Source organism: Gorilla gorilla, chromosome 18, assembly GCF_029281585.2.
Source record: "Gorilla gorilla gorilla isolate KB3781 chromosome 18, NHGRI_mGorGor1-v2.1_pri, whole genome shotgun sequence".
NCBI classification, from domain to species: Eukaryota; Metazoa; Chordata; class Mammalia; order Primates; family Hominidae; genus Gorilla; species Gorilla gorilla.
Genome location: NC_073242.2, coordinates 83,348,618 through 83,362,348, shown reverse-complemented (window position 1 = coordinate 83,362,348; position 13,731 = coordinate 83,348,618). Strand labels below are relative to the sequence as shown.

General features: G+C 57.5%; 1 protein-coding gene across 2 annotated transcripts; it reads left to right on the top strand.

Annotated features, from left to right (window-relative positions):
* The first annotated feature begins 8,503 nt into the window (after nucleotides 1-8,503).
* On the top strand, nucleotides 8,504-12,002 carry IRX3 (iroquois homeobox 3). 2 transcript variants are annotated; one of them, XM_019011407.4, is made up of 4 exons: nucleotides 8,504-9,512; nucleotides 9,683-10,799; nucleotides 10,984-11,050; nucleotides 11,556-12,002. In XM_019011407.4, the coding sequence occupies exons 1-4, from the start codon at nucleotides 9,246-9,248 to the stop codon at nucleotides 11,608-11,610; spliced, it is 1,506 nt and encodes a 501-aa protein (XP_018866952.2). In that variant the 5' UTR covers nucleotides 8,504-9,245; the 3' UTR covers nucleotides 11,611-12,002. The 2 variants fall into 2 exon arrangements, with proteins under 2 accessions (XP_018866952.2, XP_030858417.1); XM_031002557.3 differs by having other exon boundaries at nucleotides 11,360-12,002.
* The last annotated feature ends 1,729 nt before the right edge of the window (nucleotides 12,003-13,731 follow it).

The following is a 13,731-nucleotide window of genomic DNA, read 5'->3' as shown; positions in this document are numbered from 1 at the left end:
TTCCCAAGCCTTTGAAATCTGGTGTGTATTTCACATGTTTGGCATATCTCAGTCTGGACCAGTTGCATTTCAAGGGCTCCATGGCCACATATGGCTAGTGGCTACTGCACTGGACATAGCAGCTCTAAAATACACTTTCCCCAGGTTTTTCGTGACTTGTTCCACTTCCACTAAATTGTTACCTCCTCACCAATGCCTCCTGTGATTGTGCCATTTATCTAAAGCCGCGGCCCTCCTGCCTCCTCTCACATCATCTTGGGCATTTGTTTCCCAGAGCTGCTATAAGAAATTACCACAAACTAGGTGGCTTAAAACAGCAGACGTTCACTATCTTGCAGTTCTGGAGGCCAGAATCTGCAATCAAGGTATTGACAGCATTCTGGTCCCTCTGAAGCCACTAGGGGAGAAGCCTTTCCCACCCCCTGTCAGCTTCCGGTGGCTGCCAGCAACCCCTTGCATTCTTTGGATTATAGCCCCATCACTCCAATCTTTGCCTCTGTCTTCAGGTGGCTGTCTTCTCCCTTGGGTCACAGTCTCTGTATCTTTTCTCTTCTTAGAAGGACACTAGTCTTATCGGATTAAGAGTCCACCTCACTCAAGCATGAGATGAAACTTCAGCATCTGCAATGGCCGTGTTTTTAAATCAGATCACACCCTGAGGTTCTGGGAAGGACTTGAATCTGGGGAGGACGCTATCCCAGCCAGTACACGGTGTGTTATTGTTTGTTTTGTAGAATGTAACGCTATCTTCAGCTGTCCTGTGTGTGTCCCTTTTCAGTATCTAATTGCCCCACTAAAATCTAAGCTCTATTACAACAAGGTACTTCTCTAATTCACCACTCTATCCCCAGCACTTAGCACTGCTCCTTGGCACATGGAAGGCACTCTGTAAATACGTGTTGCAAAGAAAAAAGGAGAGAGGGAGAAAAGAAGGGAAAATGCAGATTTTCTGGCTTGACATGTTTAAGATGGTGCATGGGACTCAAGGGATGGCTGGGCCTAAGGTGTGGTGGAATCAAGAAAAAGTTGGGGCTTCCTCCTAATTCCTGTTGCAGGATCTTTTTTCCCATTCTCTTCCCAGGAGCTTGAGAATAGGCCCAGCTGTGATACCTGGATAGTCTCCGGGGAGTCAGGACTATTCATTCCTGTCACTCTTAGACATCTACCCTCACCCTTACCCCACCATGGCAAAGCAGCTGCCCAGCTAACCAGAAGCATGGCAGAGAGAAGAGTCACTTGCCATGCTGACCTAGCATGTGCTAGGTCCCTCACATTGGAGGACAGTGTCTACTTGCAAGCGTGTCCCATTATCACAGCTGATGATACAAAGTAGGGAGAACAAATTCAGCTGCCTGAAAGCAACTGAGAGACGTGGGCCAGATGGGGACTGGAGCAAACTAGAGTGTGTCCAGGTAGAAGGGCAGCAGCTATGAACTCTGGGTATTTGTTCTCATAAAGAAGTCTTGTATTTCTTAGCCTTCCAATTTTTTAAACAAACCCTAAGGCCTAGATTTTTAAATGAAATCACCTAAGTAGCAAGTGTTAGCAAGCAATTCAATCAAAAAGCGGGGGAAAAAGGCCACTATGGAGGCCAAACCAAAAAAAAAAAGAGCCTGTGATCAGAGGCAACCACTGATTCACAACCGCTGGTGCACTGCAATCTGTCAGTTTGTCTTTAAGAATCTGAAATTTCCAAACAGTGTAAATGAGAACAAGACAGAACTCTGGTGCATAGACTCATGCAGGTAAGCTGAACAAAAACAACAAAGTCAAGAAACAGTTCCAGACATCCAGAGTTAGGCCTAAGCAGACCAGAACACCTTTTTCCTCTCCCTCAACCTAGTCACTAGCAGGGATAATGGATCCTTGACCCCAGTTGTATTTTTGCCCAAATCTTCCCCAATATTTGTGGGAAGTGTGAAGATTCAGGGGGAGGTAAAGTTGGGCAGCCTGATCGCCCCTTTCCTTCAGTCAAACCAGGGACTAGTCTTTCAGCATCTCTCCCCCAAACTCTCAGCATCTCCTCCCCAAGCCCCCAAAAGGACTGCTCTCCCTCCAAAAGGGATCATAGTTAAAAATATCAGACAGGATTTTAGCCTGGGCTTTGCAAAACTCTCTAAGCCTCAGTTTCCCCATCTCTAAGATTAGGGTTAGGTCATAACCCAATTTTGTGCAAATTTTGTATAAAATTTGTGTACATGAGAGAAAGGTACTGTTCCTCCAGTGTGGCCCCAAGCCAAGGTACACATATTGGTGAACACAGCAGGGCTAGACTTCACACCCTTTTAGCCCCTCGGTGCCCTTGTTCAATGAACATCCTGTACTACCACACATGGTCACCCTGGATAGCCTCTAGCTTGTAGACTTATAGTGAGAATTAAATATGATACAGTTTGAAAATGCTTAACACAATTATTTGGTAAATAATAATAAATCAACATTATGTTTTTAATCTTTTTTTTCTTTTTTCTTTGTTTTTTTGAGACAAAGTCTCGCTCTTGTCCCCCAGGCTGGAGTGCAATGGCACGATCTCAGCTCACTGCAACCTCCACTTCCTGGGCTCAAGCAATTCTCCCTCAGCCTCCTGAGAAGCTGGGATTACAGGCACCTGCTACCATGCCCAGCTAATTTTTGTATTTTTAGTAGAGATGGGGTTTCACTATGTTGGCCAGGCTGGTCCCGAACTCCTGACCTCAGGTGATCTGCCGGACTCGGCCTCCCAAAGTGCTGGGATTACAGGTGTGAGACACCGCGTGCCCAGCCTAATCTTAATTTTTTTATACGCTCCTCAACAGTCCTAGCTCTTGAGGTTCTCAACATTATTTTAGGTAGTGTGCAGTCTTGGATCAGAGAATTAAATTAACACCGAATTAAATGAACACTGAATAGTGAGAAACATTCTCTTTTCAATTGTCTCATTTCTTCCGAGAAAGATTCAGTATTTAACACTTCCAACACTTGCTAATGACACACACACACCTGAGCCTCTAGGAGTCTTTCCAAGCCAGCAAAACGGCTAACATGTATTAACATTGCTTGGTTTTAGCTGTGTTTATCTTTTACCACTTCCTTTTCTGGTGAGTAACAGCTACTTTTCAATTTACAGTGGTAGTATCAGATTTTCTTTCCAAAAATATGTACTTTGATTTTAAAAATGAGTCAATTTAAGTAAAAATGTTAAGTAAATAATAAAGGTGGTAGCGGGAAGCTTGAAGTTTGGGAAACTCGACACCAGACAATTCCAGACAAGGCCAGACCTTGATGTTCTGAATTCCCAGCAAGGCTCACGTCGATTCCCCACAAGCTTAACTCAGAGTTTGCCCCTCGAAGCTCCTGACTTTCATAAACCTTCAGCTTATTGAAAGGCGTTCCTGGGTCAGGCCTCCTGAGCGCCTTGGACCTTATCAGGGAGGGGCAGTCAGTCCCTCCTGAATGACTGAAGTGGGCTCGGCCAGGGCAGAGGCAGGATCCGAGTCCTGACAGCCGAAAGGCCTGCCTACAACCTCCCCTGGCCAAGCGATGCCAAGGCGCCCTCCAAGATTAACGAGGAGCGAGCAGAGCAGGGTACACAATGTGGCTGTGTTTGATCCCGCGACGTGTCACTTGGAATCTCAATTTATTGCCAATAGACGACGTTGTCAGGCACTAATTTTCTGGTGGCGCTCCATCACAGGCCTCTCAAATCAGGGGAGGGGCTCAGAGGCCGGTGGGCAGGGGGGCTCGGAGGAGCCGTCGCGAGCCAGCCGGGGGTTCCTGTAACGAGGCTTTAATGAGGGGAGCGCGATGGCCTTTGTGGAGAAACCGGAGGAGGAGGCGGCGGCCGGGTCAGGAGCTCGGCAAGGTCGCTTCCTCCCCCGGCCCCCAGAGCCCGGGAATCCGGAGAGGGTCAGCGGCGGCCGCCAGGCCGGGTGCCTACTGAGGGGCTGTCCTGGGCCCACACCACCCTCGCCCACTCCGAACTGCGAACTGCGGCAGGAAACACATTTCCAAGCAACAATGCAAACGCGCTCATTACCATCTCCTCAATATGCATGAAGAAAATGCACAGCGCTGGCCGAGCCCCCTCACACGGCTCTGGCCTCGGCGTCCAATAAGGCGACAAATTCATCTCCCAGGATGAATGAGGAGGGGGCGCCGGGGAGGCAGATCCACGTGGGGGAAGGGACGGATCCCGGAGAGGGAGAGGAGAGAATATTTACGGAGAGGAGAACCTGAGAGACAGAACGAGAAGTCCAAGGAGGAAATAGGAGAGGATCCGGATGGAAGTGGGGAGGAAAGAAAGAAAATTAAAAACGGCAACTGCAGATGGGGGAAAGAGACACAGTCACAGACTCAGGGAGAGGGAAAAAGAGACATTAAGAAGGGGGTGAGGGAGGGAGCAGAAGGGAGAAAAGTGAACTGAAAAGTGGTCCAGGGCAAAGGCATAAAAACAGCACAATGAGGAAGCGGAGGAAAGAGAAGAAAAGCGAATGATCTAGAAATCGAAGATAGAGGAAATTGTGAGGACAGACGGAGGGAATGAGAAAAACAAAGGCATGGGGGAGGGGGCTGCTCAAGTCAGGTGGAAAACGGCTGATCCAGAAGAGGTAAAGCAAAAGAAAATCGTTCCCGCCGAGGGCCAGGTTCTTCCATCAAGGCCACTCTGAGAGCTGCGCCTCTCGGGCCGCTCAGAGACGCAGGGAAGTGAGACGGGTCGCGGGAGGCGCAGGGGCGGAGCGGAGGAGCAAACAGCCCACCGGCCTCACGCCCCACTTTGGGCATCCCGACGCGCTCCAGGGTGCCCAGCACTGGCCCGGGGCCCACCCTGCGCGTCGCGGCCCGCCGCCGCTGCTGCACCATTCCGGCCAGCGGCCTCTCCCGCGCCGAGAGCGAAGTTGGCAAAGTTTTCCCCTAAGTGTCCCCGTCGCTTCTCCGGACCCAGGAAGGGCCTCCGAGACCCTGGTGGCTGGTGGGGAGCGGCAGCACGCTCCGGAGAGCTCTGGAGGCCCCCGGTCCGCGTCTCCTGGGATGATCGGAGTCCGGATTCCTGGCCAAATACGAATTCCACCCTGTGCGGACGCCAGGCCACGCTCTCAGGAGTCCGCGGCTGCTAATAGCGGAGAAAGAGAACGCGAAAGTGGGAGAAAGGGAGAGAGAGAGAAGGAAAAAAAAATTCTCAGCTCAATTTAAGTCTCATGGAAAGGGCTTACAACTGTAATTAAATCATTAAATTCTTGTCTACGCTTCACAGAGCGGAGAGAAATTAACTTCCCACCAACCTCATTTTCTATTTGAACATGAAATAATGATTTTCTGCCCGTCTAATTACAAAGCCAACATCTGATCAAGCCAGCATCCAGAGGGGATTATCGCATGCACGAGTATTAGACCTCATTACCAGCTTGAGTGCAAAATTATTACATCTTGTAATTGGATGGTGAGATTTATATACAGATCGGCCCGGTTTCTGTAAGATTGTAATTACAAGCTTCGTTGGTTAGCTACTTATCAGAACTTTGCAGGAAAACAAAACAAATGACTGAGGAAAACGAGCATTTCATTAACCTGTAACCCGAGCGCGAGGGGGAGGGAACGGTGGGAGCGCGCGCCGCAGCGTCTGCAGGAAGCTCAGAGATCGCCGGCCCGCACCGCAGCCCGGGGACTTAGGGCCTGGGAGGGAAGGATAGAAGATGGGCCGGGTCTGGGAGTCCGAGGGCTGCAGCGGCTCCCTTCGACGGGGACGTGTGAGCACCGTGAGGCTGGGCGAGGAGGGGGCAGGAAGCGGGCCTGGTGACTCCCCTCTTGTGAAGTGCGAGGCGCAGCCCCCAGAACCTGGCGGTCCGCGGGCCCTGGGCACACGTCGGGCAGCGGTTCCCGGTGCGCATCCGGCGCACGCGCGCCAAGCGTGTGCGATGGACAGACACCCTCTCCGAACACTCCCCGCTCCCTGGGCTGCATTGAGAGGGCCTGCAGTCAGTCTCCAAAGCGCTTTGTGCGCTGGGAATGTTGAAAGAAGGCAAGATGATGGAGAAGCTTCTGCGTGAAGCGCGTTCGTGCGCGCGACTTTCCCAAATCTACTTCTGTGCACCTGCTTTTCTTCCCTGTGCGAGTGTGTCACTCTGACCCATTTAATCTGTTGGATTAAAAATCCCTGGAAAAGGTTCAGCTGCCCTCGGACCCTCGAGTTCAGCCCACAGCCGGGCTCCACTGGCCCTGTCGAGTTGGGGGACCAGCGCCACGTTGGGACGCGGCTGCCTGGGACGCTGAGTCTCGACGTGGCGCGCAGATGGCCCGGACAGACCAGGGCTGTTCTCAATTGGAAAGTAGGGTAGCCAGGAGGCCGCTTCTTCTCGAGGCCTGGGGAGCCTGGAGGGATCTAATATGCGAGGTTCTTGGGTGCACGTCTGGGTCTGGAGGTTCATCCCCTGGGCTGTGGGCGCCCCCCGCCCCCGAGCCGGCGTGACTGAGACCCTAAGAGCCGCCTGGCCCTTCCCTGTCCTCTTTCTCGCCGCCCGCAGTCCGACGCAGACAGGTCGATAGCTGGTTAATGCAGAAGGAGCATCTCCGAGGCTCATTATTGTTTTTTCTTTTCCTTCTGAAAAAAGCTAAATTAAATATCGGGAGTCTCACTCGGTCACTTATAGCGCAGCCCCATTCCCCCCACCTCGGAATCTCGCTCTCAGCTCCTCCTGGTCTGGTGCCACCACTTTGTACAAACACTATGACTTCAGGGCCGTCGAATCTCGAGGTCTGACACCTAGGAAACATCCCGGAAAATAACGTTACTCTCAATTTTGTAACCCCAAGTTTCTTCGCGTGAAAGTGAGCCCAACATTCCCTATGCCACTCTCTGTGAGGTTTAACAGGAAACGAAATCAGGCGTCGAAGAGATATTTCAAAGCCAGGGAGGCCCCTGATGACGCCTCCTCCGGCGAGGCTACTGAGAAGGCACCAGGCTCCCCAGCACCAGGCAGAGGCGGAAGAGAAGGTGATAGGGAAATTACTCAGATGCAGTCTGGGAATACCCCACTTTCCCTCATTGCCCCCAAAACCTGGTCCTCCCCAAACTTTCCCTTGTTTCCTCCCCGCCCCCATCCCGCCTGCGCAAGGTTTTTGGCGTTCACACCTACTAGGGCCGTGGGCTTGTGCCAAGACCCACGGAAAGAGGTGGGAGGTGGGAAGTGGGAGGTGGGCGGTGGGGGTGGGATCAAAACTGGGTGTCTGCCGTGGAGGTGGAAGAATCTTTCATTCCAGAGCTGGGCTGCCCAGAGCTGTGATCAGAGACAGCCGGGGCCAAGACCCTCTGATCTCCTCTGATCCCGCCACTCTGGTGGAATTCGAATTCGATTCCTGGATCCATCCATGCAAGGTGACGGTTTCCGCCTCCGAGCTGGGGCTGGCCACTCCACGGCAGAGTCACCACCCCCGTTTTGTCTCCGGGGCGTGCCCACTGCAGGCCTGGCCGGCTTGTGGTTCGCCGCCGCGGCCTAAAGCTCTGAGCCCCCAGCCGCGGCAATGCTGGGAATTTCAATGCCGCTGTCGACTGCAGGCCCTAATCCGTGAAGGTGGGCGCCCGATCCTGGGATTTCAAGTTTGATTTAGGAAATATCCCATCATTAAACCAAAACTCTTGCTTTCCATCCCCACCGGAGGCGGTGGGAGGATCCTTGCAGAGAGAAAAGAGGTTAGCGCCGGGACCGGGAGAAGGGGTAGGGGTCGCGCAAGGAAGGATCTCCACAGACGAAAACGCCAATTCAGAAACTTCTCGAAGAGCTCTCCAAAAGTTCCTAGGGCCTCCGTCCCCCGGCGCCCTGCTCCTCCCCCATTCCCAGCCGCCTGGGGCGCGGGCTTGCTTCACCGATTTGTGGCGGCTCCCTACCCTTCCAGCGCCCCCGGGCTGCCACCCTTCAGCCCCCCGAGCCAGCCCGCCATTTTTAGTAAGGGATTCGCACACGGACCCGGGGGCGGCGTTAAGTGGCTAATCTCTGGGTTTGGTCCTCCTGGGTTGGGGGCTGCCTCGCCCCCGCAGGGCAGCGAGGTGGCCTCTGAAGACTCTGTTAGGACGCACTCCCTCGCTCCCCACCCCCACGCCGGCTGCTAGCTCCCTCCCTAAGCAGCTGAAAGTGGCCGGGAGTCGAGAGGTGCGAGCTGTAAAAGGGGCCCGGGCACAGGGGAGCTCCCGGAGCCAGCCTCGGCCCAGGTCCCGCGCCTCAGCCTGGGGACAGGCTCCGAGGGGCGGGAGGCGGGAGGGCGAGCTGACCCTGCACTCACCCAGTCCCCGCGCCTCTCGCTCCCCCGCCCGGCGCGAGCCAGGAGGGGGCGGGCAGGGACTCGCGGCGCTCCGGCTCCCGCCCCTGTCCCGCCCCGCCCCGCGCGCGGGATCCGCGGGGGTGGGCGGCCTCGCCCGTAAGGCGCCCAGGCGATTGGCGACTCGGGGAAGAGACGCGGGGAAAAGTCGAATAAGAGGGCGCGACGTCAGACCCGAGATTTGGGGAAAGGCGAGGGAGGGGGTGGAAGGGCGGGGATGGACCGACAGACACGGACACACACCCCCCGCGCGGCACCCTAAGTGTCCACAACTTTTGGCTGCCTTACTTAGCCCAGGGCGCAGAGGCTGGAAAGGTTGGGGGGAGTATCGTGTGAGTAAAGAGAGAGATTTAAAAAATAGAAGTAGTGAGAAAGGAAAAAGTGAAGGGAACGGACCGGAGAGCAAAAGCCCTCGTGAGAAAGGGAAAGAGAAGGGGAGAGGAGAAAGGAGAGTTTCATAGCGTCCAGGGCAGTGCAGGAGCCCGAAGGAGCGGAAGCGATCCTGGGGGGAAGAGGAGTGCGGAGAGGGGAGGGGAGAGGAAGGGCGAGGAGGGGGAGTGAAAACTAGAGGAGGGCGAAGGAAGCGAGGCGCGACACTGCTGGGAGAGGAGGGCAGTGAGGAGCGAGGAGCCGGCAGAGGCAGCTCCGGCGGCCGAGAGGAGGGAGCGCGGCGCAGAGAGGAGGGGCTTGCGCCCCGTAGAAATGTCAATCAGAGCCCGGAGCCCCGGGAATCTCCGCCAATCTGTTCGGACCTGACCTGGCTCCTCGCCGCCGCCGTCGCCGCCGCGGAGCAGATCAATAGGCGAACGCGGAGCACAGCGCAGCGCGGGCGGCAGCGCGGGCGGCAGCGCGGCCCCAAGCCCGGCCCAGCCCCCGATGAGCGCCGGAGCCCGCGGGCGGCGCTGAGCTGGGCGGCCCGGGGGTCGGGCCCCCTCTCCGTCCGTGCCCCGCGGGCCACCATGTCCTTCCCCCAGCTGGGATACCAATACATCCGCCCGCTTTACCCGTCCGAGCGCCCGGGGGCCGCTGGCGGCAGCGGCGGCAGCGCGGGGGCCCGGGGCGGCCCGGGTGCCGGAGCCTCGGAGCTGGCCGCCTCGGGGTCCCTGTCCAACGTGCTCTCGTCCGTGTACGGGGCGCCCTACGCCGCGGCCGCTGCGGCCGCCGCCGCCCAAGGCTACGGCGCCTTCCTGCCCTACGCCGCGGAGCTGCCCATCTTCCCGCAGCTGGTAAGAGCCCGCGGAGCCAGGGAAGGAGGGGTTGGCGCTGGGGCGCTGGGCGAGCTGAGCGCGCGGGGGCCGGACTAGAGGGGTGCAGGCCAGGATGGGGGAGGCAGCGACGGCTGGGGCTCACCCTCGCTCCCTCCGCGCGTGTCCCTTCCTTCTCCATGTGCGTACAGGGCGCGCAGTATGAGCTGAAGGACAGCCCCGGGGTGCAGCATCCGGCCGCGGCTGCCGCGTTTCCGCACCCGCACCCCGCCTTCTACCCGTATGGCCAGTACCAGTTTGGGGACCCGTCCCGTCCCAAGAACGCCACCAGGGAGAGCACCAGCACGCTCAAGGCCTGGCTCAACGAGCACCGCAAGAACCCCTACCCCACCAAGGGCGAGAAGATCATGCTGGCCATCATCACCAAGATGACCCTCACCCAGGTGTCCACCTGGTTCGCCAACGCGCGCCGGCGCCTCAAGAAGGAGAATAAGATGACTTGGGCGCCTCGCAGCCGCACTGACGAGGAGGGAAACGCTTATGGGAGCGAGCGCGAGGAGGAAGACGAAGAGGAGGACGAGGAGGACGGCAAACGCGAGCTAGAGCTGGAGGAGGAGGAGCTCGGGGGGGAGGAGGAGGACACGGGGGGCGAGGGCCTGGCTGACGACGACGAGGACGAGGAGATCGATTTGGAGAACTTAGACGGCGCGGCCACCGAGCCTGAGCTGTCCCTGGCTGGGGCGGCGCGCAGGGATGGCGACCTAGGCCTGGGACCCATTTCGGACTCCAAAAATAGCGACTCGGAAGATAGCTCTGAGGGCTTAGAGGACCGGCCACTACCGGTCCTGAGTCTGGCTCCAGCGCCACCACCAGTGGCCGTGGCCTCGCCGTCTCTGCCCTCGCCCCCCGTGAGCCTGGACCCCTGCGCTCCCGCACCAGCCCCCGCCTCCGCCCTGCAGAAGCCCAAGATCTGGTCCCTCGCGGAGACTGCCACAAGCCCGGACAACCCGCGCCGCTCGCCTCCCGGCGCGGGGGGGTCTCCACCGGGGGCAGCGGTCGCGCCTTCCGCCCTGCAGCTCTCTCCGGCCGCCGCCGCCGCCGCCGCTCACAGACTGGTCTCAGCGCCGCTGGGCAAGTTCCCGGCTTGGACCAACCGGCCGTTTCCAGGCCCACCGCCCGGCCCCCGCCCGCACCCGCTCTCCCTGCTGGGCTCTGCCCCTCCGCACCTGCTGGGACTTCCCGGAGCCGCGGGCCACCCGGCTGCCGCCGCCGCCTTCGCTCGGCCCGCGGAGCCCGAAGGCGGAACAGGTGACTGCTGAGCGCTGGGCGCGGAGCTGGGGCGGGCTCTGCGGGTAGTGCCGGAGCTGGCCGGGAGGGGCAGGGCCCGGGGGGCGCAGGGCGCGCGTCCCTCTCCACTCCTGCTTTCTGCGGCCCTGGGCGCCGGAACCGAGCGCTCTAAAGGCCTTCCTTTTTCTTCCCCCGCTTCCCTTAGATCGCTGTAGTGCCTTGGAAGTGGAGAAAAAGTTACTCAAGACAGCTTTCCAGCCCGTGCCCAGGCGGTAAGAAACCCCGAGGTTGAGGGGCCAGGGGGACTGGCTGGCGGGGAAAGGAGAGAACGCCGAGCACCTCGCACGGCCTTTTGCCCCGGGGTAGGGGGGAACCCTGCTGGGACGCATTTTGTAAAAGGGGACGAAAGTCACTTTTTCGGTCGCCCCTGTCGGCCCTGCGACAGCTCTCCAGGTCCAGCCCAGGCATCCCAGGCGCGGCCGGAGGGTACAGCGCTTGTACCTTCTAGGGGAAGCCTTGCGTGGCTGGGCCCACAGGCCCCTGGGGCGGGTGGCGGCTCTCTGACGCCCACCTCTTTCCAGCCCCAGACCTCGAGTCCTGACGCCTCGTGCCCACCCTACAGTTAAACCCCAACACACACATCTACAACTGGACATAATTTTACACTGCGACACCTTCCTGACGATCGGCCCCAATCCAAGTAGGATCTCCCCGCCCTAGGCAGCCTCTGCGCTCCTGAATCTCACCTCTTTTGCTACTACTGTCTCTCTCTTCCAGGCCCCAGAACCATCTGGACGCCGCCCTGGTCTTATCGGCTCTCTCCTCGTCCTAGTTCTTTAAAAAAAAACAAAAACAAAAAAAACAAAAAAAAATTTTTTTAATCGTTGTAATAATTGTAAAAAAAAATCGCTCTGTATAGTTACAACTTGTAAGCATGTCCGTGTATAAATACCTAAAAGCAAAACTAAACAAAAAAAAGTAAGAAAAAGAAATAAAACCAGTCCTCCTCAGCCCTCCCCAAGTCGCTTCTGTGGCACCCCGCATTCGCTGTGAGGTTTGTTTGTCCGGTTGATTTTGGGGGGTGGAGTTTCAGTGAGAATAAACGTGTCTGCCTTTGTGTGTGTGTGTATATATACAGAGAAATGTACATATGTGTGAACCAAATTGTACGAGAAAGTATCTATTTTTGGCTAAATAAATGAGCTGCTGCCACTTTGACTATAACCCGCCTGTCTGCCCCCTCGACGGATCTGTTTGGTGGTTTTTTGTTTTTTGGGTTTTTTCTCCCCTCGGTTGTTTGAAGAATTCGCGGGAAAGGACGAGAGACGAATCGGGACCGAGTAGTCAAAGGACAGCAATAGCTGAGGAGGCGCAGAAGTGGCGGGGCTGGGGGCGCCGCAGCAGGAGAGGTGGCTGGAAAAGTACCTGGGGCGGACGAGAAAACGGGAGCAGGAGACAGGTGGGAGACCCCGGCAAGCTTCTTTGCTAAGAGCCGGGAATCTGGGCCCGACCCGCTTGTCTAGGGGAGCAACCGCGGGGGCTTGGATCCTTCTCTGGTGACCTTGCCAAGAGATTTAGAGAAGGATCTGGACACAACGGGGTTAGCCTGCGCGGGTGGCGGGGTCGTGTTCTCATCACTCCTTTCGTCCCCATTCTTTGATCGACACAGTTGAGGCTTTCTCAGTGTTACCTATAAGAGGCTGTGCAAGCCCAGATTCCATCCTCCTTCCAACCCGGTTGCCCCCCTTCCCTCTTTATAGATGGCAGGGTGTGGGGTGACGGTGGAGGCGGATATGGAGAAGAGGGTCGCCTAGGGGTACATAATCCTCTAGATGATGTGTGACTGCCCAGCTCTAGTTGAGAGTTGGGGAGCCCGGGTCCTGGCAGCATCTGTGCGTCTTGGCACCCTGGTGGGTTTTCCCACGTGCCCTAGAAAAGGCATCCTGCTAAGGTCCCGGCGCGGGGGTTGCGGGGGTGTCAGACCGCCGCACCTTTCCAGCCGGGATTCCGGCTCCAAGCGGGCCTGGGGTGGGCGGGCCGGGGGAGGCAGCAGGGAAATTTGGGGCTGGAGCTCCCTCTACAGGACAAAGGGGACGCTCGGCGCCTCGCCTCCGTGGCCTCTACACCCGGCCGCGCGCCGCGACCCCTCCGCGCCCTCTTTTTCCTCTCGCAGTCAGCCAGCCAACCTTGCCCAAGTTTGACTTGAAGAAGCTGTAGGGAGTGTTTGGGCGAGTGACACCTCGGAGTAAGAAGGAGAGACACATTTTTTTGCCCCCTCGCCACGTTAGTAAAGGTACGGTGTGGCCAGATGCGGGGTGTTTGACCCTCAAAGTGGCGCGTATGACTATTTCGCGCGTTCCGGGGAGGTATGGGAAGCGCGCACACCCCCCGAAGCCACGGAACAAGACACGGCTCAACACTGCACACCTTCGAAGCTCGGCGGCAGCAGAGCGGAGCCCGACAGGACTGGGCCATGCGGACCCAGCGGCCAGCGCCGCGCCTTGGGAGTTCCCTCCGCGAAGGGGGTGATCAAGGTGCGGCGGCGCCCCAGGGGCGAGTGGGGAGGGGACTGTGTCGGCCTCTGCGTCACTCTGCGGGCGCACAGAGGGCTGGCGAACCGCTAGTGGACACCCGGCAAAGCCGGTCCTCAGCTGGCTCGCTCCTCCAGCCCCTTCCCCAGAGGCCAAAGAGACGTCTCCTCGGCTCCCTAGCGTTCCCCCTCTTTGTTAACGGTGTTTCTGGGGTTCAGGCTCCTTCCCAGTTCGTAAACTCAGACTGAGGTTTCGCTCTGGCCCTGCTCACAGCGCCCCCAGACTTGGAGCCTGCCCATCCTCGCGGACTTGGACCTGAGGCCGGAACGTCAGGACCGGGGCAGAGGCTGGTTAGCACATTGAATGACTTTACAAGGAGAGCACTCCGACACCTCAACAGCTCACGCCTCACAAGCTTAACT

Bases quoted from the DNA above. Each gene is read 5' to 3' on its own strand.
- IRX3 (XM_031002557.3), top strand. From the start codon at position 9,246: ATGTCCTTCCCCCAGCTGGGATACCAATACATCCGCCCGCTTTACCCG. The intron at 9,513-9,682 runs GTAAGAGCCCGC...ATGTGCGTACAG, and splicing joins TGCCCATCTTCCCGCAGCTG to GGCGCGCAGTATGAGCTGAA. The intron at 11,051-11,359 runs GTAAGAAACCCC...ACCTCTTTCCAG, and splicing joins TTCCAGCCCGTGCCCAGGCG to CCCCAGACCTCGAGTCCTGA.